The following is a 27,728-nucleotide window of genomic DNA, read 5'->3' as shown; positions in this document are numbered from 1 at the left end:
AGTACTTCTCTATGCTCTTTTTGCTGCTCCGGGGTTAACCTCACGGCAAAGTGTTCCCTACCCAAAGATCCTTTCTTCACATCACTCAAGACCAGAGAGTGCGGGTAGGACACCAGCAGGCACATTATAAACATAGGGATCTATTGCCTGGAATACGTGAGTCAACAAATTGAAGGGGCACTCATTTTTCATGACATATATATAGTATTGAGTGTAATAAAAATAATAACATCACTACAGATTTAGTCATTGACCTGAAATAGTAGAGTTTGATCAAAAGGTCCTGAAGAAACGCCATTTGACCGTGTGAGGCAGTAGAGTGCAAAAATGTAGACCACTGAAGAGAGATAACAGAACAACTTAGGTTTAACTAATCAGCTGAGTATTTATCCTTGCCATAGATTCCGTTTTTTTTTACGTCACATCCTTGTCGGGATCTATAGATCGTTTTAACCTTCTTTCACTAGACACAACACCCACTGCCATCACTGACGCACCAGCACTTTCAATAGGTGGTAACAAGATCTCGATCAAAGAGCCCCTAGTGAGGGCCCTGCTAAGCATTGCAACGCCCGCCTAGTGTGGGATAGAAACCTATGATGAAGCATGCCACCTTGGTGGGTGGGGATTCTTGTTCCTGGATAAATTGATTCAATGCAACCCTGTTGAGGCCACAATAACATAGACAGCACTACATACATTTTGACCACCAAAATAGGGTATTTCTTTAGTTTCTTACATTACTTTCATTCTCGAATCTTCATATCACCATTCAGTATCTTTATGTTATAGCATTTATAAAATATGCTTCCACTGAAGTATCTTGGCACTAAGAAAAGCATAATGGTGAACGGAGTTGTAAAAGGGAAGACTGAGGGAGAAATTAAATTGGTTGTGCTGGTTAAACAGAAATGCTCTCAAATATTTCTGAAACTTTACCAGCTTAGGTTCAGTGGGTAGGTGGAGAAGTAGGGTGTTCCAAAAGATGGCAGCAGCCACAAAGAAATAATTATTTCCTTGTCTGAATGTTTTAGTTTTGGAAATATGTAAGAGGAACTGGTTACAGGATCTCGTTTGCTGTTGAGGTATATGCTACAGAAACTTATCATATAGAAATTGTAAGGAAATGCCTCCTTGGCATGGTTGCCCCCTGACTTTTTGCCTTTGCTGATGCTATGTTTACAATTGAAAGTGTGCTGAGGCCTGCTAACCAGGCCCCAGCACCAGTGTTCTTTCCCTAACCTGTACTTTTGTATCCACAATTGGCAGACCCTGGCATCCAGATAAGTCCCTTGTAACTGGTACTTCTAGTACCAAGGGCCCTGATGCCAAGGAAGGTCTCTAAGGGCTGCAGCATGTCTTATGCCACCCTGGAGACCTCTCACTCAGCACAGACACACTGCTTGCCAGCTTGTGTGTGCTAGTGAGGACAAAACGAGTAAGTCGACATGGCACTCCCCTCAGGGTGCCATGCCAGCCTCTCACTGCCTATGCAGTATAGGTAAGACACCCCTCTAGCAGGCCTTACAGCCCTAAGGCAGGGTGCACTATACCATAGGTGAGGGTACCAGTGCATGAGCATGGTACCCCTACAGTGTCTAAACAAAACCTTAGACATTGTAAGTGCAGGGTAGCCATAAGAGTATATGGTCTGGGAGTCTGTCAAACACGAACTCCACAGCACCATAATGGCTACACTGAAAACTGGGAAGTTTGGTATCAAACTTCTCAGCACAATAAATGCACACTGATGCCAGTGTACATTTTATTGCAAAATACACCCCAGAGGGCACCTTAGAGGTGCCCCCTGAAACTTAACCGACTGTCTGTGTAGGCTGACTAGTTCCAGCAGCCTGCCACACTAGAGACATGTTGCTGGCCCCATGGGGAGAGTGCCTTTGTCACTCTGAGGCCAGTAACAAAGCCTGCACTGGGTGGAGATGCTAACACCTCCCCCAGGCAGGAGCTGTGACACCTGGCGGTGAGCCTCAAAGGCTCACCCCTTTGTCACAGCCCAGCAGGGAACTCCAGCTTAGTGGAGTTGCCCGCCCCCTCCGGCCACGGCCCCCACTTTTGGCGGCAAGGCTGGAGGGAACAAAGAAAGCAACAAGGAGGAGTCACTGGCCAGTCAGGACAGCCCCTAAGGTGTCCTGAGCTGAAGTGACTCTAACTTTTAGAAATCCTCCATCTTGCAGATGGAGGATTCCCCCAATAGGGTTAGGATTGTGACCCCCTCCCCTTGGGAGGAGGCACAAAGAGGGTGTACCCACCCTCAGGGCTAGTAGCCATTGGCTACTAACCCCCCAGACCTAAACACTCCCTTAAATTTAGTATTTAAGGGCTACCCTGAACCCTAGAAAATTAGATTCCTGCAACTACAAGAAGAAGGACTGCCTAGCTGAAAACCCCTGCAGCGGAAGACCAGAAGACGACAACTGCCTTGGCTCCAGAAACTCACCGGCCTGTCTCCTGCCTTCCAAAGATCCTGCTCCAGCGACGCCTTCCAAAGGGACCAGCGACCTCGACATCCTCGGAGGACTGCCCCTGCTTCGAAAAGACAAGAAACTCCCGAGGACAGCGGACCTGCTCCAAGAAAAGCTGCAACTTTGTTTCCAGCAGCTTTAAAGAACCCTGCAAGCTCCCCGCAAGAAGCGTGAGACTTGCAACACTGCACCCGGCGACCCCGACTCGGCTGGTGGCGATCCAACACCTCAGGAGGGACCCCAGGACTACTCTAAGACTGTGAGTACAAAAACCTGTCCCCCCTGAGCCCCCACAGCGCCGCCTGCAGAGGGAATCCCGAGGCTTCCCCTGACCGCGACTCTTTGAATCCTAAAGTCCCGACACCTGGGAGAGACCCTGCACCCGCAGCCCCCAGGACCTGAAGGACCGGACTTTCACTGGAGGAGTGACCCCCAGGAGTCCCTCTCCCTTGACCAAGTGGAGGTTTCCCCGAGGAACCCCCCCCTTGCCTGCCTGCAGCGCTGAAGAGATCCCTAGATCTCCCATTGACTTCCATTACAAACCCGACGCTTGTTTCTACACTGCACCCGGCCGCCCCCGCGCTGCTGAGGGTGAAATTTCTGTGTGGGCTTGTGTCCCCCCCGGTGTCCTACAAAACCCCCCTGGTCTGCCCTCCGAAGACGCGGGTACTTACCTGCAAGCAGACCGGAACCGGGGCACCCCCTTCTCTCCATTCTAGCCTATGTGTTTTGGGCACCACTTTGAACTCTGCACCTGACCGGCCCTGAGCTGCTGGTGTGGTGACTTTGGGGTTGCTCTGAACCCCCAACGGTGGGCTACCTTGGACCAAGAACTAAGCCCTGTAAGTGTCTTACTTACCTGGTTAACCTAACAAATACTTACCTCCCCTAGGAACTGTGAAAATTGCACTGTGTCCACTTTTAAAACAACTATTTGTGAATAACTTGAAAAGTATACATGCAATTTTGATGATTTGAAGTTCCTAAAGTACTTACCTGCAATACCTTTCGAATGAGATATTACATGTAGAATTTGAACCTGTGGTTCTTAAAATAAACTAAGAAAAGATATTTTTCTATACAAAAACCTATTGGCTGGATTTGTCTCTGAGTGTGTGTACCTCATTTATTGTCTATGTGTATGTACAACAAATGCTTAACACTACTCCTTGGATAAGCCTACTGCTCGACCACACTACCACAAAATAGAGCATTAGTATTATCTCTTTTTGCCACTATCTTACCTCTAAGGGGAACCCTTGGACTCTGTGCATACTATTCCTTACTTTGAAATAGTGCATACAGAGCCAACCTCCTACGTTGGTGGATCAGCGGTGGGGTACAAGACTTTGCATTTGCTGGACTACTTAGCCAATACCTGATCACACGACAAATTCCAAAATTGTCATTAGAAATTCATTTTTGCAATTTGAAAGTTTTCTAAATTCTTAAAAGTCCTGCTAGGGCCTTTTGTGTTAAGTCCCTGTTTAGCATTGTCTTTTAGAGTTTAAAAGTTTGTTAAAAGTTTGAAATTAGATTCTAGAAACAGTTTTAGATTCTTTAAAAAGTCTTCCAACTCTTAGCAAAATAATGTCTGATACAGAGATGAATGTGGTGGAACTCGACACCACACCTTACCTCCATCTTAAGATGAGGGAGCTAAGGTCTCTCTGTAATATCAAAAAAATAACCATTGGCTCCAGACCTACCAAAATTCAGCTCCAGGAGCTGTTGGCAGAGTTTGAAAAAGCCAACCCCTCTGATGATGACCTCACAGAGGAAGAAATTAGTGACTTGGAGGCCAATGTCCCTCCTCCAGTCCTAAATAGGGAGAACAGGACCCCTCAAGTCCTGTCTCCAACTGTGTTAGTCAGAAATAGTGAGTCCCTCACAGGAGGGTCCCACATTTCTGAAATCACTGAGGATGCTCTCAGTGAAGATGACCTCCTGTTAGCCAGGATGGCCAAAAGATTGGCTTTAGAGAGACAGCTCCTAGCCATAGAAAGGGAAAGACAAGAGATGGGCCTAGGACCCATCAATGGTGGCAGCAATATAAATAGGGTCAGAGATTCTCCTGACATGTTAAAAATCCCCAAAGGGATTGTGACAAAATATGAAGATGGTGATGACATCACCAAATGGTTCACAGCTTTTGAGAGGGCTTGTGTAACCAGAAAAGTGAACAGGTCTCACTGGGGTGCTCTCCTTTGGGAAATGTTCACTGGAAAGTGTAGGGATAGACTCCTCACACTCTCTGGAAAAGATTCAGAATCTTATGACCTCATGAAGGGTACCCTGATTGAGGGCTTTGGATTCTCCACTGAGGAGTACAGGATTAGGTTCAGGGGGGCTCAAAAATCCTCGAGCCAGACCTGGGTTGACTTTGTTGACTACTCAGTGAAAACACTAGATGGTTGGATTCAAGGCAGTGGTGTAAGTAATTATGATGGGCTGTACAATTTATTTGTGAAAGAACACCTATTGAGTAATTGTTTCAATGATAAACTGCATCAGCATCTGGTAGACCTAGGACCAATTTCTCCCCAAGAATTGGGAAAGAAGGCGGACCATTGGGTCAAGACAAGGGTGTCCAAGACTTCAACAGGGGGTGACCAAAAGAAAGGGGTCACAAAGACTCCCCAGGGGAAGGGTGATGAGACAACCAAAACTAAAAATAGTAAAGAGTCTTCTACAGGCCCCCAAAAACCTGCACAGGAGGGTGGGCCCAGAGCCTCTTCACAAAACAATGGGTACAAGGGTAAAAACTTTGATCCCAAAAAGGCCTGGTGTCATAGCTGTAAACAGCATGGACACCAAACTGGAGACAAGGCCTGTCCCAAGAAAGGTTCCACTCCAAACTCCCATCCAGGTAACACTGGTATGGCTAGTCTCCAAGTGGGATCAACAGTGTGCCCAGAGCAAATCAGGGTCCACACTGAAGCTACTCTAGTTTCTGAGGGTGGGGTGGATTTAGCCACACTAGCTGTCTGGCCGCCTAACATGCAAAAATACAGACAGCAACTCTTAATCAATGGGACTAGAATAGAGGGCCTGAGGGATACAGGTGCCAGTGTCACCATGGTGACAGAGAAACTGGTTTCCCCTGGCCAATACCTGACTGGAAAAACTTACACAGTCACCAACGCTGACAATCAGAGAAAAGTACATCCCATGGCAATGGTTACTTTAGAATGGGGAGGGGTCAATGGCCTGAAACAGGTGGTGGTCTCCTCAAACATCCCAGTAGACTGTCTGCTTGGAAATGACCTGGAGTCCTCAGCATGGGCTGAGGTAGAACTAAAAACCCATGCAGCAATGCTGGGTATCCCTGAACTGGTGTGTGTGAAAACCAGAGCACAGTGCAAGGCACAGGGTGAACAAGTAGAGCTGGAGTCTGGAAAAATGGCCCAGCCTACCAAGAGAACAGGAAAGTCAGTTGGGAAACCAACTGCAACACAGCAAAAGAAAGGGAACCTCTCTTCTCAGGAAGAAGTTCTGCCCTCTGAGGGAACTGAGCCTTTGGAGCTTGAACCTTACCAGGTTGAGCTCTTGGGCCCAGGGGGACCCTCAAGGGAGGAGCTGTGTAAGGGACAAGAAACCTGTCCCTCTCTTGAAGGCCTTAGGCAGCAAGCTGCTGAAGAGTCCAAAGGCAAGAAAAATGGAACACATAGGGTCTATTGGGAAGATGGACTCCTGTACACTGAGGCCAGAGACCCCAAACCTGGTGCCACTAGGAGAGTGGTAGTGCCTCAGCTGTTCAGGAAGTTCATCCTAACATTGGCCCATGACATTCCCCTTGCTGGACATTTGGGACAAACCAAGACGTGGGAGAGGTTAGTCAACCACTTCTACTGGCCCAATATGTCCAACATGGTTAAGGAGTTTTGCCTCTCCTGCCCCACCTGTCAAGCCAGTGGTAAGACAGGTGGGCATCCAAAGGCCCCCCTCATTCCACTTCCAGTGGTGGGGGTTCCCTTTGAAAGAGTGGGTGTGGACATAGTTGGTCCACTAGAACCTCCCACAGCCTCAGGAAATATGTATATCCTGGTAGTAGTGGATCATGCTACCAGGTATCCTGAAGCTATTCCCCTTAGGTCGACTACTGCCCCTGCAGTAGCCAAGGCCCTCATTGGTATCTTTACCAGAGTGGGTTTCCCTAAGGAGGTGGTGTCTGACAGAGGTACCAACTTCATGTCAGCACACCTAAAGCACATGTGGAATGAGTGTGGAGTGACTTATAAATTCACTACACCATACCATCCCCAAACTAATGGCTTGGTTGAGAGATTCAACAAGACATTAAAAGGCATGATCATGGGGCTCCCAGAAAAACTCAAAAGGAGATGGGATGTCCTCTTGCCATGTCTGCTTTTCGCTTACAGAGAGGTGCCACAGAAGGGAGTAGGATTCTCACCCTTTGAACTTCTGTTTGGTCATCCTGTAAGGGGACCACTTGCCCTTGTTAAGGAAGGCTGGGAGAGACCTCTCCATGAGCCTAAACAGGACATAGTGGACTATGTACTTGGCCTTCGCTCTAGAATGGCAGAGTACATGGAAAAGGCAACCAAAAACCTTGAGGCCAGCCAACAGCTCCAGAAGTTTTGGTATGACCAAAAGGCTGCACTGGTTGAGTTCCAACCAGGGCAGAAAGTCTGGGTTCTGGAGCCTGTGGCTCCCAGGGCACTCCAGGACAAATGGAGTGGCCCTTACCCAGTACTAGAAAGGAAGAGTCAGGTCACCTACCTGGTGGACCTGGGCACAAGCAGGAGCCCCAAGAGGGTGATCCATGTGAACCGCCTTAAGCTCTTCCATGACAGGGCTGATGTCAATCTGTTGATGGTAACAGATGAGGATCAGGAGGCAGAGAGTGAACCTCTCCCTGATCTTCTGTCATCAGACCCAAAAGATGGCACAGTAGATGGAGTGATCTACTCAGACACCCTCTCTGGCCAACAGCAAGCTGATTGTAGGAGAGTCCTACAACAGTTTCCTGAACTCTTCTCCTTAACCCCTGGTCAGACACACCTGTGTACCCATGATGTGGACACAGGAGACAGCATGCCTGTCAAGAACAAAATCTTTAGACAGTCTGACCATGTTAAGGAAAGCATCAAGGTGGAAGTCCACAAGATGCTGGAATTGGGAGTAATTGAGCGCTCTGACAGCCCCTGGGCTAGCCCAGTGGTCTTAGTCCCCAAACCTCACACCAAAGATGGAAAGAAAGAGATGAGGTTTTGTGTGGACTACAGAGGGCTCAATTCTGTCACCAAGACAGATGCTCATCCAATTCCAAGAGCTGATGAGCTCATAGACAAATTAGGTGCTGCCAAATTCTTAAGTACCTTTGACTTGACAGCAGGGTACTGGCAAATAAAAATGGCACCTGGAGCAAAAGAGAAAACAGCATTCTCCACACCTGATGGGCATTATCAGTTTACTGTTATGCCCTTTGGTTTAAAGAATGCCCCTGCCACCTTCCAAAGGTTGGTGAATCAAGTCCTTGCTGGCTTGGAGCCCTTTAGCACAGCTTATCTTGATGATATTGCTGTCTTTAGCTCCACCTGGCAGGATCACCTGGTCCACCTGAAGAAGGTTTTGAAGGCTCTGCAATCTGCAGGCCTCTCTATCAAGGCATCCAAATGCCAGATAGGGCAGGGAACTGTGGTTTACTTGGGACACCTTGTAGGTGGAGGCCAAGTTCAGCCACTCCAACCCAAGATCCAGACTATTCTGGACTGGGTAGCTCCAAAAACCCAGACTCAAGTCAGGGCATTCCTTGGCTTGACTGGGTATTACAGGAGGTTTGTTAAGGGATATGGATCCATTGTGACAGCCCTCACTGAACTCACCTCCAAGAAAATGCCCAAGAAAGTGAACTGGACTGTGGAATGCCAACAGGCCTTTGACACCCTGAAACAAGCAATGTGCTCAGCACCAGTTCTAAAAGCTCCAGATTATTCTAAGCAGTTCATTGTGCAGACTGATGCCTCTGAACATGGGATAGGGGCAGTTTTGTCCCAAACAAATGATGATGGCCTTGACCAGCCTGTTGCTTTCATTAGCAGGAGGTTACTCCCCAGGGAGCAGCGTTGGAGTGCCATTGAGAGGGAGGCCTTTGCTGTGGTTTGGTCCCTGAAGAAGCTGAGACCATACCTCTTTGGGACTCACTTCCTAGTTCAAACTGACCACAGACCTCTCAAATGGCTGATGCAAATGAAAGGTGAAAATCCTAAACTGTTGACGTGGTCCATCTCCCTACAGGGAATGGACTTTATAGTGGAACACAGACCTGGGACTGCCCATGCCAATGCAGATGGCCTTTCCAGGTTCTTCCACTTAGAAAATGAAGACTCTCTTGGGAAAGGTTAGTCTCATCCTCTTTCGTTTGGGGGGGGGGTTGTGTAAGGAAATGCCTCCTTGGCATGGTTGCCCCCTGACTTTTTGCCTTTGCTGATGCTATGTTTACAATTGAAAGTGTGCTGAGGCCTGCTAACCAGGCCCCAGCACCAGTGTTCTTTCCCTAACCTGTACTTTTGTATCCACAATTGGCAGACCCTGGCATCCAGATAAGTCCCTTGTAACTGGTACTTCTAGTACCAAGGGCCCTGATGCCAAGGAAGGTCTCTAAGGGCTGCAGCATGTCTTATGCCACCCTGGAGACCTCTCACTCAGCACAGACACACTGCTTGCCAGCTTGTGTGTGCTAGTGAGGACAAAACAAGTAAGTCGATATGGCACTCCCCTCAGGGTGCCATGCCAGCCTCTCACTGCCTATGCAGTATAGGTAAGACACCCCTCTAGCAGGCCTTACAGCCCTAAGGCAGGGTGCACTATACCATAGGTGAGGGTACCAGTGCATGAGCATGGTACCCCTACAGTGTCTAAACAAAACCTTAGACATTGTAAGTGCAGGGTAGCCATAAGAGTATATGGTCTGGGAGTCTGTCAAACACGAACTCCACAGCACCATAATGGCTACACTGAAAACTGGGAAGTTTGGTATCAAACTTCTCAGCACAATAAATGCACACTGATGCCAGTGTACATTTTATTGCAAAATACACCCCAGAGGGCACCTTAGAGGTGCCCCCTGAAACTTAACCGACTGTCTGTGTAGGCTGACTAGTTCCAGCAGCCTGCCACACTAGAGACATGTTGCTGGCCCCATGGGGAGAGTGCCTTTGTCACTCTGAGGCCAGTAACAAAGCCTGCACTGGGTGGAGATGCTAACACCTCCCCCAGGCAGGAGCTGTGACACCTGGCGGTGAGCCTCAAAGGCTCACCCCTTTGTCACAGCCCAGCAGGGCACTCCAGCTTAGTGGAGTTGCCCGCCCCCTCCGGCCACGGCCCCCACTTTTGGCAGCAAGGCTGGAGGGAACAAAGAAAGCAACAAGGAGGAGTCACTGGCCAGTCAGGACAGCCCCTAAGGTGTCCTGAGCTGAAGTGACTCTAACTTTTAGAAATCCTCCATCTTGCAGATGGAGGATTCCCCCAATAGGGTTAGGATTGTGACCCCCTCCCCTTGGGAGGAGGCACAAAGAGGGTGTACCCACCCTCAGGGCTAGTAGCCATTGGCTACTAACCCCCCAGACCTAAACACGCCCTTAAATTTAGTATTTAAGGGCTACCCTGAACCCTAGAAAATTAGATTCCTGCAACTACAAGAAGAAGGACTGCCTAGCTGAAAACCCCTGCAGCGGAAGACCAGAAGACGACAACTGCCTTGGCTCCAGAAACTCACCGGCCTGTCTCCTGCCTTCCAAAGATCCTGCTCCAGCGACGCCTTCCAAAGGGACCAGCAACCTCGACATCCTCGGAGGACTGCCCCTGCTTCGAAAAAGACAAGAAACTCCCGAGGACAGCGGACCTGCTCCAAGAAAAGCTGCAACTTTGTTTCCAGCAGCTTTAAAGAACCCTGCAAGCTCCCCGCAAGAAGCGTGAGACTTGCAACACTGCACCCGGCGACCCCGACTCGGCTGGTGGCGATCCAACACCTCTGGAGGGACCCCAGGACTACTCTAAGACTGTGAGTACAAAAACCTGTCCCCCCTGAGCCCCCACAGCGCCGCCTGCAGAGGGAATCCCGAGGCTTCCCCTGACCGCGACTCTTTGAATCCTAAAGTCCCGACACCTGGGAGAGACCCTGCACCCGCAGCCCCCAGGACCTGAAGGACCGGACTTTCACTGGAGGAGTGACCCCCAGGAGTCCCTCTCCCTTGACCAAGTGGAGGTTTCCCCGAGGAACCCCCCCCTTGCCTGCCTGCAGCGCTGAAGAGATCCCTAGATCTCCCATTGACTTCCATTACAAACCCGACGCTTGTTTCTACACTGCACCCGGCCGCCCCCGCGCTGCTGAGGGTGAAATTTCTGTGTGGGCTTGTGTCCCCCCCGGTGTCCTACAAAACCCCCTTGGTCTGCCCTCCGAAGACGCGGGTACTTACCTGCAAGCAGACCGGAACCGGGGCACCCCCTTCTCTCCATTCTAGCCTATGTGTTTTGGGCACCACTTTGAACTCTGCACCTGACCGGCCCTGAGCTGCTGGTGTGGTGACTTTGGGGTTGCTCTGAACCCCCAACGGTGGGCTACCTTGGACCAAGAACTAAGCCCTGTAAGTGTCTTACTTACCTGGTTAACCTAACAAATACTTACCTCCCCTAGGAACTGTGAAATTGCACTGTGTCCACTTTTAAAACAACTATTTGTGAATAACTTGAAAAGTATACATGCAATTTTGATGATTTGAAGTTCCTAAAGTACTTACCTGCAATACCTTTCGAATGAGATATTACATGTAGAATTTGAACCTGTGGTTCTTAAAATAAACTAAGAAAATATATTTTTCTATACAAAAACCTATTGGCTGGATTTGTCTCTGAGTGTGTGTACCTCATTTATTGTCTATGTGTATGTACAACAAATGCTTAACACTACTCCTTGGATAAGCCTACTGCTCGACCACACTACCACAAAATAGAGCATTAGTATTATCTCTTTTTGCCACTATCTTACCTCTAAGGGGAACCCTTGGACTCTGTGCATACTATTCCTTACTTTGAAATAGTGCATACAGAGCCAACCTCCTACAGAAATTCTTTACTTCCTCCATAAATCACTTGATGCATAAGCACTAATGACTTGAAATCGATCCATTGCTTTCCTGGGAGCCAGTGAAGCTTTCTTGGGATGGAAGTAATATCAGTATTTTAGGTTGCTTTGTAATCAGTCGTGCCAATGCATTCTGGACCAGCTAAAACTGCTAAATGAGTGATTTGGGAGCCTTTAGGTAAACTATGTTACCGTAGCCAAGCCTAGACTGAATAGTAGCATTACTGATCAGCAAATACAGATTCTCTTCAATAAATGGAAACAGAGATAGTTTTAAAAGTTTTATAGTGCCAAATGCATACTTTAGTGACACTGGCTACTTGGTTTTTAAATGAGAAGTGTGCATCAATTACTCCATATGGCTTTTGTCAGATATGAGCGAATTCCAATCACTTGCAGTCAGTCATTTTGTGACATGTGTAACAAGTAAACAATTTTAGCTTCGATGAACATTTGTTTCCACCCTTCTCCTTGTGTTCCTGATTTGGAACCAAATTCCCTTTTGCCAGTGTCCTTCCTTGGACTGTTGGACCTTTGGGAACTGCCCTGGCCTTTACACCTTCCACTTTGGAACTAGTTTGTGAAGAACCATGCTGCTCTAGCCTTTTGTTAACCTGGCTAGCAAACCACTTGTCAGCAAACACTGCTAGCTTCTCTGGATCCCTTTCAATCAAGTATGACAGGTATTGCCTGAGTGTGTTAGAAGACTCCCACTTGGGTTACTCTGTCACTGTTACCTGGTAGAATATGAAAATACATGGCCTCCACAGCTCTCACCCACTCATTCCGCACTGTGAATTAAAGTCTTAAATGGAACATCATCCACTCTCTTGTTTTATTTTTAAATCTCTGAAGGTAGTAAACTGGCTTCAGCCCAAATGGCTAATCAAAGCTTTCTTCATTCGCTCATAGTTAATTTGATCAGCCACAGACATCTTCCCAGTGCATGTCATTTCTTCTATAGGCAAGCGACTCATTAAAATAACAGCCTTAGACGCATCATTCAACGCCTGCTCCCTACATGCTGCCTCAAAGCTCACAAAGCATTCCAAAATAATAATCACCAGCCTCCGCTCCACCGGGATCCAAGGCCAGGCCCTGGACTGGATCGCCTCCTTCCTCTCACACCGATCCCAAAGAGTCTACCTCCCTCCGTTTCGCTCAGACCCCACCGAGATCATCTGCGGCGTACCTCAAGGCTCATCGCTCAGCCCGACACTCTTCAATGTCTACATGAGCCCCCTCGCCGACATCGTACGCAAACACGACATCATCATCACCTCCTACGCCGACGACACCCAACTTATACTCTCCCTCACCAAGGACCCCGCCAGCGCCAAGACCAACCTACAAGAGGGCATGAAGGACGTCGCAGATTGGATGAGGCTCAGCCGCCTAAAGCTGAACTCTGACAAAACGGAAGTCCTCATCCTCGGCAACACCCCGTCCGCTTGGGACGACTCCTGGTGGCCCACGGCCCTCGGCACCGCACCGACCCCCTCAGACCACGCCCGCAACCTCGGCTTCATCTTGGACCCTCTTCTCACCATGACCAAGCAAGTCAACGCCGTGTCCTCCGCCTGCTTCCTCACCCTCCGCATGCTCCGCAAGATCTTCCGCTGGATCCCCGCCGACACTAGAAAAACCGTGACCCACGCCCTCGTCACGAGCCGCCTGGACTACGGCAACACCCTCTATGCTGGGATCACCGCCAAGCTCCAAAAACGCCCGCAACGTATTCAAAACGCATCGGCCCGCCTCATCCTCGACGTACCCCGCAACAGCCACATCTCCGCACACCTGAGACACCTGCATTGGCTCCCAGTCAGCAAAAGGATCACCTTCCGACTTCTCACCCACGCACACAAAGCCCTCCACAACAAGGGACCGGATTACCTCAACCGTCGCCTCAGCTTCTACGCCCCCACCCGTCTCCTCCGTTCCTCGGGCCTCGCGCTCGCTGCCGTCCCTCGCATCTGCCGCTCGACTGCGGGTGGGAGGTCCTTCTCCTTCCTGGCAGCCAAGACCTGGAACTCCCTCCCCACCAGCCTCAGGACCACCCAGGACCTCTCCGCATTCCGGAGACTCCTAAAAACCTGGCTTTTCGAGCAGCAGTAACCCCCCGCCCTTTTCCCCTAGCGCCTTGAGACCCGCACGGGTGAGTAGCGTGCTTTATAAATGTTAATGATTTGATTTGATTTGAAAATATCCTGCCTTCTACACACATAGGTACAAGTTATTTTTGGGCCTTTGAAGGTACACCCGTAGAGTTGGAGGGGAAATTTCCTTTTCAAATATAGCTGCTTCTGTTTCCATCTTGAGATTTTCCTTCATCAAGGCTATCCTCTTTCTTGCTAGGGCTTATCTAATTCCCTCCAATACTCCCTAGTCTTATTCTTGGCATTTTTCGCCCTTTTCCATTTCCCTCTCCTTTCACTACTTATTTCTTTCCACACAGGTACATTATTCCTTTTTCTTCTGTCTTCTTTCCTCATGTTCCTGCTGAGCTATTCTCGTCTTTTAACTCTTGACCTTGCCTTTTGCTCTTTCTCATTTTTAGCATTCTGGAGTGTCATCTGCAAGTTTAGGGCCTCAGACTTACCGTACCTAAGCGAATTACCCCTGGAGTTGGCCACTATGGTACCTTTGAAGGTGGTAGTGATGCCTTGGGGAAACACTGGAAAGGAAATCTGTGGACACACCCTGGAGTGTCTAAGAAAATCCATTGTTTGGGGGACAAGGGAGCCTGACACCACAGCACTTCTTCCCTAGGTTCCTAACATGGTACTTTCCCCATCACAGTTTCCTCTCTACTGCCCAGTTTCTTTAACTAGTCCTTCACACAACCAACAAAGATTTCCAGGAGCTCAGCACCCTCTTGTCAAACACAGATCAGTCAACTACTCTAAGAAGAGGGTGTCAATGTCTGCTTCTACCAACCTTTTATCTGCAAGCAAATATTGTAATAACACAACATAACTAAACAGTACCTCATTCAAATAACGGTAAGCAGCTACAGGGCTGTGTTTCTGATTGCTTTCTACTGAAGATGCTACACCTTCATGCTCTCTCCTCACCTTCTGCTCAGATATCCCTAGGAATTACAGTCCCCATATCTCTTGGCAGAGGCATTAATTAGGCACATTTGCAGATTATCACTATATGGGGTTTAGAGCACCACTTATTTATGTGTTCTTATTCTTAGAAGTGCGAGTTCTCAGTACACTAGTCTTTTTAAAGCAGAAATCAGGGGGAAACAAGAGGGCAGGCCTGGCCTGGCCACTTCCTAACCTTTATCAACAGAAACTATATTTTCACCCTTCACAGCTACCATCTACCAAGTGGCAGAGCTCAGGAAGAACTAATCAGCACTCCCTTGCTAACAAAGTGCCTGATTACAACTTTGGAGGAGGTGTTAATCCGTCCCAAAAGTGACGGTAAAGTGACGGATATACCACCAGCCGTATTACGAGTCCATTATATCCTATGGAACTCGTAATACGGCTGGTGGTATATCCGTCACATTTGGGACGGATTAACACCTCCTCCAAAGTTGTAATCAGGCCCAAAGTCTTCTTGGAATTTCTAAAGGTAGCCCAGTCATCCTAACTTCAGTGTCTTGACCCTCCACCCTCCAGCCATAGGATTGCAGGCAATACACCACTGTGTGGAGAAGCTGGCCTCACTCTCCATCTTGTACCATGCTAAATTAGGAGATTCCAAAATAGATCCCAGTTGCATCAGTACTCAGACTCATACATGCATAGAGCTTTACTACCACACATGTATTACACAAAGACTATACACACACTTGGCATACATATGGGATGTCAGTGCCAGTTTCTTGGTACACGTAACAACAGAACTTCACACAAGACCGATTAAGAGATCACACACATTGACACAGACAATAAGGTCTGGTCATACTAAGGATTCACAAAATAATGTACACTGCGACCACTCCTTTATGTGCTATGGCCTGGACAGATGCAACACTCCAATTCACAGGACAGGTCCTGGACCCTGCATTGTCAGGGACAGGCCTAGGCCTCTGGACACACGCTAGATTAGTGTGACACTGGGGCAAAATAAAATTGAGGATGCCAGGTTCACAAACAATGGGGCACTCATGCAATGGAACATGCCAGTATAGCAGGCAAGGAACATTGCCATTCAAACACTTGCCAAGTTGCATACTCATGTCTTCTGAAAAATATGGTACTCCACGTGTGGATGGGCCTAACGCATACGACAGACCAAACATGTGAACACCAAAGTTACCTTACATTGTCTAAACATGACACGTTTTGACTAGTTTCTGCCTTTTACAATACGGTTTTGACCAGTTCCTGTCCTGTGGTGTACCGTTTTTTTATTAAAAAGTGTGGCAGTACAGAATGGTGGAACATTTGTCCAATTTTGACCTCCAAATCTAAGTCAGCGTGCAAAAAATAACTAACTTTCCAAAACACCATCTGATTCACATGATATTGTGGGTAACCCCAAATTTAGAGCAGTACAGTTAACCACAATTCCCAAACTCAGATTCTAGGGCATATTTTAAAAATGCCAAGCTTTCCTTCACCCCTATTTTTCATCAATTACATAGTACATTATGCATTGATGTATGGTTGGACCACAATGAAAAATCCTTACAAGTTATACATAGCTTGATGACTCAGAGTATCTCCTACTTTTGGACAAACAACAGGCACCATATATTCCTGTGGCTGGAAGAGCCTTCCTGTAGATTAGCCTTCTGGACAAAAAATTACAGATGAAAAACGTTCATCTATTTCTATTTCTTCCTTCTTGCTTGCATTAGTTTTGGATTTCATAATTTAGTTTATTTGGAAAAAACGGGAGCAATCTAACTATCTGACCCGTTCCTGAATTCACGACTGTTGGACCTGGCTTTTTGGCAGGGACATCCCCAAACTTTTTGCCTCCTTCCTCCTATTTTTTCTGACCTGTTGTTGTTGGCTTTTGACCTCTGGGCACTTTACCACTGCTAACCAGTGCTAAAGTGCATATGCTCTCTGGGTAAACTGTACTACTGATTGGTCTATCCATGATTGACTATTTCATTTACTTGTAAGTCCCTGGTAGAGTGCACTACATGTGCCTAGGGCAGGTAGATTAAATGCTACCAGTGGGCCTGCAGCACTGGTTGTGCCACCCACCTCAGTAGCCCCTTAACCCTGTCTCAGGCCTGCCATTGCAAGGCCTGTGTGTGCAGTTTCACTGCCACTTCGACTTGGCATTTAAAAGTACTTGCCAAGCCTAGAACTCCCCTTTTACTACATGTAAATCATCCCTAATGTGTGCCCTAGGTAACCCCTAGAGCAGGGTGCTGTGTAGGTAAAAGGCAGGACATGTACCTGGGTAGTTATATGTCCTAGTAGTGTAAAACTCCTAAATTCGTATTTACACTACTGTGAGGCCTGCTCCCTTCATAGGCTAACATTGGGGCTGCCCTCATACACTGTTGAAGTGGCAGCTGCTGATCTGAAAGGAGCAGGAAGGTCATATTTAGTATGGCCAGAATGGTAATACAAAATCCTGCTGACTGGTGAAGTCGGATTTAATGTTACTATTCTAGAAATGCCACTTTTAGAAAGTGAGCATTTCTTTGCACTAAAATCTTGTTGTGCCCTTCAATCCACGTCTGGCTAGGTTTAGTTGACAGCTCCTTGTGCATTCACTCAGACACACCCCAAACACAGGGTACTCAGCCTCACTTGCATACATCTGCATTTTGAATGGGTCTTCCTGGGCTGGGAGGGTGGAGGGCCTGCCCTCACACAAAGGACTGCCAAACCCCCTACTGGGACTCTGGCAGACAGGATTGAACTGAAAGGGGGCTTGGTGCATTTCTTAGAGACTCTTTGAAGTCACCCCCACTTCAAAGGCACAACTTAGTATAAAACAGGGCCTCTGCCCTACCTCATCAGACACTTGCTGGAGAAGAAACCTGAACCAGAAACTACATCCTGCCAAGAAGAACTGCCTGGCTGCTCAAAGGACTCACCTGTCTGCTTTCCACAAAGGACTGCTGCCTTGCTGTTGCCCTGCTGCCTTGCTGAACTCTTGTCTGGCTGTGAAAGTGCTCTCCAAGGGCTTGGATAGAGCTTGCCTCCTGTTCCTTGAAGTCTCAGGACCAAAAAGACTTCTCTCTTTTACTTGGACGCTCCGTGCGCCGAAAATTTCGACGCACAGCTTGTTTCGCGGTGAGAAAAACGCCGCACTCCGACGCTGATCGATGCGACGCTCTTGGGATGATCGAAGATCCGACGCACGACCTCGCAAGGACAACACCGCCCGACCTCTAGAGGAGAAATCAACGCGATGCCTGCCGTGAGATCGTAATTTCAACGCGCAGCCCGCAGATCGAAGTCTAGAGGAGAAATCGACGCGACGCCTGCCGTGAGATCGTAATTTTGACGCACAGCCCCGCAGACCGACGCGCAGCCGGAGAACAAGCAGGAAAATCCACGCACAGACCCGGGACATCTGGTAATCCCCGCGATCCACAGAAAGAGACTGTCCGCGCGCCGGAAAACAACGCCGACTTCCCCGCGTGGAAAATAACGACGCAAGTCCATGTGTGCTGGGGAGAAATCGACGCACACACCCTTTTTCCACGCACCTCTTCCTTTGTGGCCCTCTGAGGAGATTTTCCACCAGAAACCAGGTACTTTGTGCTTGAAAGAGACTCTGTTTACTTTCTAAAGACTTAAGACGCTTTATATCACTTTTCAGTGATATCTTTACAAATTCATATTGCAACTTTGATCGTTTTGACCTGAAGATACCCAGATAAATATTATATATTTTTCTAAACACTGTGTGGTGTATTTTTGTGGTGTTATGCTATGGTGTTGTATGATTTATTGCACAAATGCTTTACACATTGCCTTCTAAGTTAAGCCTGACTGCTCGTGCCAAGCTACCGGAGGGTGAGCACAGGCTGATTTTGGATTGTGTGTGACTTACCCTGACTAGAGTGAGGGTTCTTGCTTGGACAGAGGGCAACCTGACTGCCAACCAAAAACCCCATTTCTAACATTGGTGATCAGCGGTGAGGATAGGACTTGTGTTTGTGCAGTGACATACAGTAGCTAAGTATTTCACTACCTACCCACAGTTGAAGGTCAACTTGATTTTTCATCTTTTTTTGGCTTTTGGTTCTCTGATGTCCTCCTGGATATACTATTGATATTTTGGACTTTGGATTTTGGTTTTTGCTGATAAGATCTTATCAGAATGGGATTGCTTACCTACTCATTCTTTGTTCGTACTGACCACCTCACTAAGGCTGACCTAAGGGAGCTTTGCAGAAAATGGGGCCTTCCTGTAGCAAGGAGATCTACTAAGGCGGAGATGCTCCATCACTACATAGTCTGGGGGGAGGAAAGATGGGCAGAGAGAGAGGCAGCAAGAAACCAAATGACTAAGTACCCCTCAGATGAGGAGGAGGACTACGCACATGAGGAGGAAGACTACTCAGATGAGGAGGAAGACTACTCAGAGTTGGACAGTGACCCAGAAATAGATGAATGGCTCTGAGGTCAAAGGCGACAGGAGCAACAACTAGAGGAGTATCTTGCAGAGGTTGAGGCAAAAAGACTCTTAGCCCTGGAAGAAGAAAAGATTGCAGCTCAAGAGCTGAGCTGTAAAGAGCTGAAACTGGAGGCCGGAAGGGCTGAGTCCAGTTCAGATGGTGGCAGCAAAAATCTTGCATCTAGTACTACTGAAGAAGGGCACAAGCCCAGAGATTTGGTGCCCAACTTGAAGACGGGAGTTGACACACCCCAAGCAGTTCAAGGGTATGAGGTAGTTCCCGTTATGCACAGGGTCCCTGAGAAGGATTGGGGAACTGGCACAGGGAGTCATATTCCTACTGGGGGGAGGGACACTTTACTGACTCTAGCAGAGAGTGACAGAGAAAAGGGTTCCCCCGTGGTGGACGTCCTGGATATAGAGTGTAGAGACATCCCAGAAGAGTATGGGTTGAGTGTCAGGGACAGACAGATACTGTCTCACCAGTCTCAGGAGGGTGAAGTAGAGTGCTTTTCCAAGGTTGAGTTGCTGGGTGGTTGGGTGAAGGGTACTGTGGTTAATACATGTGAAGGGCAGAGTGATGTAATTGCTGGAGAGCATATGTCTGGTCCTTATTTTCCAGAGCTACGCCAACACCAGGTGGAGTGTGAGTTCTCTGACCCCAGGGAACTTACAATGGAGGCAGACTTCTGGGTGAGTACCAGAGAGTCTGAAGAGGCATTTGGGGGTGCTCCTGAAGGGAGTGGTCTAGGTGGTTCCCAACCGAGTGTGGTGGGAAAGGATTGTAGTGTCCCAGGTAGGTCCCAGGTCCTAGAGGGTTCCATGAGGGAACACCAGGAGGGAAGCCTAGCCTGTACCGTAGGGCCACCTTTTGAGGGAAGCCCTGCAGTGTCAGAAGAACTTGGGGGGGTGACTGTAGCCAGCATCCCAACAGTTCTGGTGTCTGGCAGTACCCCTCCTAGTGAGGGGTTGCAGGAGTCCAGACATAGGGTTGAGAGGGGGTTGCAGACCCCAGTGGAGGACCTTGAGAGTCAGGAGACAGCTCTGAGAGCAGACCCCCCCAGGTATGACCCAGGTGAAACCGTTTCTGGTTTGGGGGAAACCCAGACTCTGCCGGATGGGCAGAGGTCGGGAGACCTGCGCCAACCAGACTCTTGTGTGGCCCTTGGGGACGGTGTGTCCCTTGTGGGGGGTGAGAGTGCCCCCCAGGAAGTCCTGGCATGCCAGGCAAAGATTCAACCTCAGGGTGGTGACTCTGGGTTGGATACCCAGGTTCAGAGGTTAAACTCTGACCTGGTGGGAGGTAGATGTGCCTCCCAAGAAGTCCTGCTGTGCCAGGCAATTGTCCAACCTCAGGGTGTTGACTCTGGGTTGGATGACCAGGTTCAGAGGTTAAACTCTGACCTGGTGGGGGGTAGGTGTGCCCCCCAGAAATTCCTGGCGTGCCAGGCAATTGCCCAACCTCCGGGTGGTGACCCTGGGTTGGGGAACCAGGCTCAGAGGTTAAACTCTGACCTGGTGGGAGGTAGGTGTGCCTCCCTGGAAGTCCTGGCCTGCCAGGCAATGGTTCAACCTCAGGGAGGTGACTCTGGGTTGGGGAACCAGGCTCAGAGGTTAAACTCTGACCTGGTGGGAGGTAGGTGTGCCTCCCAGGAAGTCCTGGTGCGCCAGGCAATTGTTCAACTTCAGGGTGGTGACTCTGAGTTGAATGGCCCAGTTCAGAGGTTAAACTCTGACCTGGTGCAGGGTCAGTGTGCCCTCCAGGAAGTCCTGGCGTGCCAGGCAATTGTTCAACTTCAGGGTGGTGACTCTGAGTTGAATGGCCAAGTTCAGAGGTTAAACTCTGACCTGGTGGAGGGTCAGTGTGCCCTCCAGGAAGTCCTGGCGTGCCAGGCAATGGTTCAACTTCAGGGTGGTGACTCTGAGTTGAATGGTCAGGTGCAGAGGTTAAACTCTGACCTGGTGGGGGGTAGGTGTGCCTCCCAGGAAGTCCTGGTTTGCCAGGCAGTGATCCAGTCTGAGGGTACAGACCCTGGGCTGGAAGACCAGGTTCAGGGTGTCCCCCCGGACCTGGAGGGAGGGGCTACTGATAACAGTGCCCCTACCATGTTGCCTTCTGAGGAGGCCACTCCTAGTTGGAGGGTGCTGGACCCCAGAAGGGAGAGCAGGGTGAGGGAAGCCTCACCCCAGGCCCTAGTCCAACCTGAAGGTACAGGCCCCAGGTTGGAGGGCCAGTTGCAGGTTAACAGTCCTGCACTGGTGGAGGAATGGTACAGGGCGACTTCTGTAAGCACCCTGACCATGTTGGACTCTGGGGGTACCGCTCCAGGAGGGAGGGTACAGAGCCCCCGAGGGGAGGACCAGGTTCAGGCTGTCATTCCTGACCTGGTGGAAGGGAGCGTTGTTAAAGGGTGCCCAGCACCTGGGGCTACCGCCCCCCACTCTCCACAGCCACAGTGGTGGGAGAGCTTTGAGAGGCCTGGGGCCTGGCTCTCATCCCTGACAGCTGTCAGTAATCACTGTGGCTTGCTGTCCGGGTGGACAGAGTTATCCCTGGGGAGGGGACAAGTGTCACACCCCGGGGGTAGAGTGGGCAACACCACTGTGTTGGTCATGGTGGTACTATCCTGCTCCTGGGATACATCTGTGAGCAAAGTAAGGTTAGGTGCTGCACAGATGGGATCCACAGGTAAGGAGAAAGGTTCCCCATGGGTTGGCTTAGTGGGCCCTGAGAGTATGGACAGAGTGATCCAATTGGAGTCAGGAAGGCGAAGAACTGGAGCATGCCCCTGCTGTTGTGGGCCTGGGTCCTTGTTCTGTCGCCTCAAACAGGGAAGTACATCAGGATAGTGATTGTTCTCCCCTGGCTTTAGGCTGGTAGGGGGTCATGTTGGACCTGGCTTTTTGGCAGGGACATCCCCAAACTTTTTGCCTCCTTCCTCCTATTTTTTCTGACCTGTTGTTGTTGGCTTTTGACCTCTGGGCACTTTACCACTGCTAACCAGTGCTAAAGTGCATATGCTCTCTGGGTAAATTGTACTACTGATTGGTCTATCCATGACTGACTATTTCATTTACTTGTAAGTCCCTGGTAGAGTGCACTACATGTGCCTAGGGCAGGTAGATTAAATGCTACTAGTGGGCCTGCAGCACTGGTTGTGCCACCCACCTCAGTAGCCCCTTAACCCTGTCTCAGGCCTGCCATTGCAAGGCCTGTGTGTGCAGTTTCACTGCCACTTCGACTTGGCATTTAAAAGTACTTGCCAAGCCTAGAACTCCCCTTTTACTACATGTAAGTCATCCCTAATGTGTGCCCTAGGTAACCCCTAGAGCAGGGTGCTGTGTAGGTAAAAGGCAGGACATGTACCTGGGTAGTTATATGTCCTAGTAGTGTAAAACTCCTAAATTCGTTTTTACACTACTGTGAGGCCTGCTCCCTTCATAGGCTAACATTGGGGCTGCCCTCATACACTGTTGAAGTGGCAGCTGCTGATCTGAAAGGAGCAGGAAGGTCATATTTAGTATGGCCAGAATGGTAATACAAAATCCTGCTGACTGGTGAAGTCGGATTTAATGTTACTATTCTAGAAATGCCACTTTTAGAAAGTGAGCATTTCTTTGCACTAAAATCTTGTTGTGCCCTTCAATCCACGTCTGGCTAGGTTTAGTTGACAGCTCCTTGTGCATTCACTCAGACACACCCCAAACACAGGGTACTCAGCCTCACTTGCATACATCTGCATTTTGAATGGGTCTTCCTGGGCTGGGAGGGTGGAGGGCCTGCCCTCACACAAAGGACTGCCACACCCCCTACTGGGACTCTGGCAGACAGGATTGAACTGAAAGGGGGCTTGGTGCATTTCTTAGAGACTCTTTGAAGTCACCCCCACTTCAAAGGCACAACTTAGTATAAAACAGGGCCTCTGCCCTACCTCATCAGACACTTGCTGGAGAAGAAACCTGAACCAGAAACTACATCCTGCCAAGAAGAACTGCCTGGCTGCTCAAAGGACTCACCTGTCTGCTTTCCACAAAGGACTGCTGCCTTGCTGTTGCCCTGCTGCCTTGCTGAACTCTTGTCTGGCTGTGAAAGTGCTCTCCAAGGGCTTGGATAGAGCTTGCCTCCTGTTCCTTGAAGTCTCAGGACCAAAAAGACTTCTCTCTTTTACTTGGACGCTCCGTGCGCCGAAAATTTCGACGCACAGCTTGTTTCGCGGCGAGAAAAACGCCGCACTCCGACGCTGATCGACGCGACGCTCTTGGGACGATCGAAGATCCGACGCACGGCCTCGCAAGGACAACGCCGACCGACCTCTAGAGGAGAAATCGACGCGACGCCTGCCGTGAGATCGTAATTTCAACGCGCAGCCCCACAGATCGAAGTCTAGAGGAGAAATCGACGCGACGCCTGCCGTGAGATCGTAATTTTGACGCACAGCCCCGCAGACCGACGCGCAGCCGGAGAACAAGCAGGAAAATCCACGCACAGACCCGGGACATCTGGTAATCCCCGCGATCCACAGAAAGAGACTGTCCGCGCGCCGGAAAACGACGCCGACTTCCCCGCGTGGAAAATAACGACGCAAGTCCATGTGTGCTGGGGAGAAATCGACGCACACACCCTTTTTCCACGCACCTCTTCCTTTGTGGCCCTCTGAGGAGATTTTCCACCAGAAACCAGGTACTTTGTGTTTGAAAGAGACTCTGTTTACTTTCTAAAGACTTAAGACGCTTTATATCACTTTTCAGTGATATCTTTACAAATTCATATTGCAACTTTGATCGTTTTGACCTGAAGATACCCAGATAAATATTATACATTTTTCTAAACACTGTGTGGTGTATTTTTGTGGTGTTATGCTATGGTGTTGTATGATTTATTGCACAAATGCTTTACACATTGCCTTCTAAGTTAAGCCTGACTGCTCGTGCCAAGCTACCGGAGGGTGAGCACAGGCTGATTTTGGATTGTGTGTGACTTACCCTGACTAGAGTGAGGGTTCTTGCTTGGACAGAGGGCAACCTGACTGCCAACCAAAAACCCCATTTCTAACAACGACGTTGTCTATTTTTCCAGCATCGTAGAGCTTCTTGGGGTCCTCCACGGGTTTCATACCACTTTCCCCACAAACTGCAAGTAGGTAGAAACTGCAAAAATGGTAAATAACAACTGCCACTGCAAAGAATGGTAAAATGGCATTTTTGTACAACTGTTCTTGAATGCTGGGAAAAGCTGCAACGAGGGAAATCTCGCACAGCAACCTTTTTTAATGCACTTTTTTTTTGAAAAAACAGACAAACACAGCCCCTTCTTGTACACTTCTTACCATTTAAAAACAAAGACATTTTTCCACATCTTGCCTATTTTCTCTGAGTTATCCAGAGGAAATTACAAACCCTAGATACCTTTGGAGTCCCCAAAATGTGGGGGAAAGGGTGGACATTTCGTCTGGATAATTGTTGTGGAAAACGTTAAGGCTTAAGCACAAACTGACCCAAATATAAATCTCAGCAGGTGGTAGGGGTTGAAAGGCTCTGCATGTAAGGTGTTAAACTTGCCAGGAAGCGATCGAAGGCCCTTAAAAGGAGATGTATTCAGAGTCTGGGTTCGTTTACTGAACAGGCACTCAGTGCTATACCCACAGACTTCCTCCTATGTGGGCACGGCCCAGGGGTTGTGCACATAACCAGCCTTGTTCGATGGCTGCTGCATGCGATGAGTAGGGAAGTTGTGCTATGTGCTACAACAGACAAGTGGGGGACTCCTAGGGGGCAAATAAGAACAGTCAGGGAACAGTGACAATTGATATTTTTCTGTGAAACAGCAGTTAAATTACCATGATGTGCTTGGAGTTTTTGCCTAGCATGTGGGGCCCTTTTCTGTATTTTTTGTGCCCGGGTCCACCATGGCTAGCTAGGGGGGCTGCATAGGAAAAACAAATATTCAAAAACCCATCTTAAAGAGGTTCTAGCAACTTTCAGAAGCCGCCGGCAAAGGGTTTCTCAAAGAAGTTTGTTGAGGTAATGTCCTCAGGAACCCAACGCCCCCCACCCCCTCCAATCTCTTAAAGAGGGTGTGTAACCATGGGTCGAGGCAGGGTATATCCACCTCTTTACAGTGCGTGTCCCTTAAAAGGGCAAAGAAGAACTTACCCAAAGTTTGAGTCCTCCAACCTCTTAGATTTACAGGAAGCCATACAAGAGACTTCAGTAGACTTAGGGCAACTGCCATTAAAATTTGGTGATGTCACATTGCTGTAGAGGTGCGTGTAGGGCATTATAGAGACAGCTTACCAATAGTTTATTTGATGCTCAAAATACAGCATGAGAAATGCTGAGATCCGATGTATAGTGCCTGCTGGGGTTCAGTGACATAGCAGTGCGAATGAAAGTTCGCTGTGATTCCTGGGAGAAGAAGCCCGTTCTACTGTCCCAGAGTCCTACTGGACTTGCCCTGCCTACAAGCAGAGGCCTTGTTGCCATTGGTGTAGCAGGTGAGTGGAGGCGGGGCCAAAGCACTGGACTGGCCCGCTGCACCCAAATTACGGCTGATTTTTTCCACCCTCCCGGGGGGCAGTTTAAATCCCATGGCAGCCTTGTACCCCACTCTCAAGAAGAGTTGGTTCAGCTGCCGATAAACTTTACTTCACTATTGTTTTTCTGCATTTTTTTTTATTAGTAGGTATGTTTTATTTTTAGTCTTCGGTTAAATTACATTTCGAAGTGTTCTGTCCCTTTAACGACTAACGTTGTGAGGGCCTCGGCCCAGGCTACTAGAGTGAGACGTGGATACCTGGAGGTTTCTTTGACTTGCCTCTGAAGACTGTCTGGTAAGATTTACAACCCTGCTGTGTCGAAGGCATCTTTAAACGGCTTTTCCCAACTTCTCTCTTCTCAGACTCTCATTGTATGGCTGTAATAAAATAACCTGGCCCTGCTAATCAGCGTTCTAGACAACCACCAACCTGCACGCTTAGCACTATTTCCAAGTAACTACAAAAAAAAAATCGTTGAAGAAATGCGTTTCAGTTTTAAAAAGAAAAAGATGCCAGATCTCCTTTTATTTTATCGCGTTAAGTGAGTTGCATCTTTTTTCGTTCATTTAAAAGTTTTAATTTCAAACTTTTGCACCCCCCCGGGGACGCAAACAGTAAAATACGGGCTGAAATGCCCCAAGAGGGAGAGAAGAACATGTTAACTCCTCAGGCCAAAGTGTAAGTGTATTGAGTGCGAGCAAGCGACTTCTTACACGTCAGGTTCATGAAGCGCGCAGGCCGAGGAGCAGATCTAAATGTCTGTTCTGTACTTAAAACTCACCTCTTGGATATTCTGTTTGGCTCGACTGTCAGATGGGTGCATGACCGCCCCCATCACTTTCACATTGCCGCAGACAACCAACGCTTCATCCGGAGTCTCCGTGTTAATCCCTATGCGCCCGTGACAAACGACCGTCTCTGGAACATGCCCTCGCTGCCACAGCGCATCACTGTCATTCTCAAACTGCCCAGGGTTAGAGGCCTGCAAAATACCACAGACAGAGACACAGTGGCGTGAAGTCAGCTCTCGTTACTGCATCCTTCAGAGCGCGCGGGCGTCCAGCGAGCAGGCGGCAGCACTGCCGGCCACGGCTGAACGCCAGTGCTTGTTTATTGAGACACTTGAAAGAATAACACAGAGGCAAATTGCACATGACAAGGGCTGCATATCAAGTAAACGCTTTCAACGACTCGTGGCTACTGAAGGGGTCTCTTGGTCTCATCTCTGAAGGACAGATTTATTGGACCACTGGGATTACAAATGCTAGTCGTGACCTGTTGAACATAACCAATCAATATACGCTTTGGCCTCTTCAAATATTTTTGCCACGCACTAATGAGTATATGATAAGCATGTTAAGTTCTAGCCTAGTGTTATCCTCTAGTATTATATTTTACTGTATTATTTTATAATGAATTACAGATTATAATTATACACGATATTACATTATATTGCATTCGACTACATTATGTCATATTACTTTATAATATGTATTTATATTATATTATTTTCTGAAACCTAATATTAGAATATATCACATATTGTGGTAAAAAAAGCAGACGTCTTTGTGTACTTTCATTTTAATTAAATCAGACATGTTTGTTATCATTATAGACTCTGTAGTCCGGATTTATTGAAAATCTACTTTAAGTGCCATCAGCTACGGGTGCCACTTAGTAACTATTTGATACACACACTGCTAAGGAAATAGATGTTTCCCCTCCTCCATAAATGTAAATTATATTACCTGTTTCGCTCATCATGATATGCACTTATTTTATCTTCTATTTGCTGTAACTATGTTTTTTACTTTTTTCTCTATAAGGCTATCACTTGATTCTCACCTTCTATTCTTCTTGCTGTTCTTCCTTTTCTTTTCTTTCTCTTTCATTATCTATTTAAAATGTAGGTCTTTGATACTACATTGCCATATCTACGTAACTCATTTATATATTTGATATGCATTTATAAGTATAATATAGATTCACAACAGCATATCTCTGTTTATGCAATGTTATAGTTAATGTTCTTAAACTTCA

The 27,728-nt window shown here is 48.2% G+C and overlaps 1 protein-coding gene across 2 annotated transcripts in view; it reads right to left on the bottom strand.

Moving 5' to 3' along the window:
- The window catches only part of MYRFL (myelin regulatory factor like), a 689,165-nt gene that overhangs the window by 241,758 nt on the left and 419,679 nt on the right, over positions 1-27,728 (bottom strand). For both annotated transcript variants that reach the window (XR_011202270.1, XM_069228327.1), the window contains exon 11: positions 26,470-26,670. Coding sequence is in view for 1 of the 2 variants with exons in the window: in XM_069228327.1 (XP_069084428.1) it covers positions 26,470-26,670 (201 nt within the window). In the remaining variant the exon portion in view is untranslated. The remainder of the gene's footprint in view (positions 1-26,469; positions 26,671-27,728) is intronic.

This window comes from Pleurodeles waltl, chromosome 4_1 (genome assembly GCF_031143425.1).
Source record: "Pleurodeles waltl isolate 20211129_DDA chromosome 4_1, aPleWal1.hap1.20221129, whole genome shotgun sequence".
In the NCBI taxonomy this organism is placed as follows: Eukaryota; Metazoa; Chordata; class Amphibia; order Caudata; family Salamandridae; genus Pleurodeles; species Pleurodeles waltl.
This window is presented reverse-complemented; position numbering and strand designations above follow the sequence as displayed.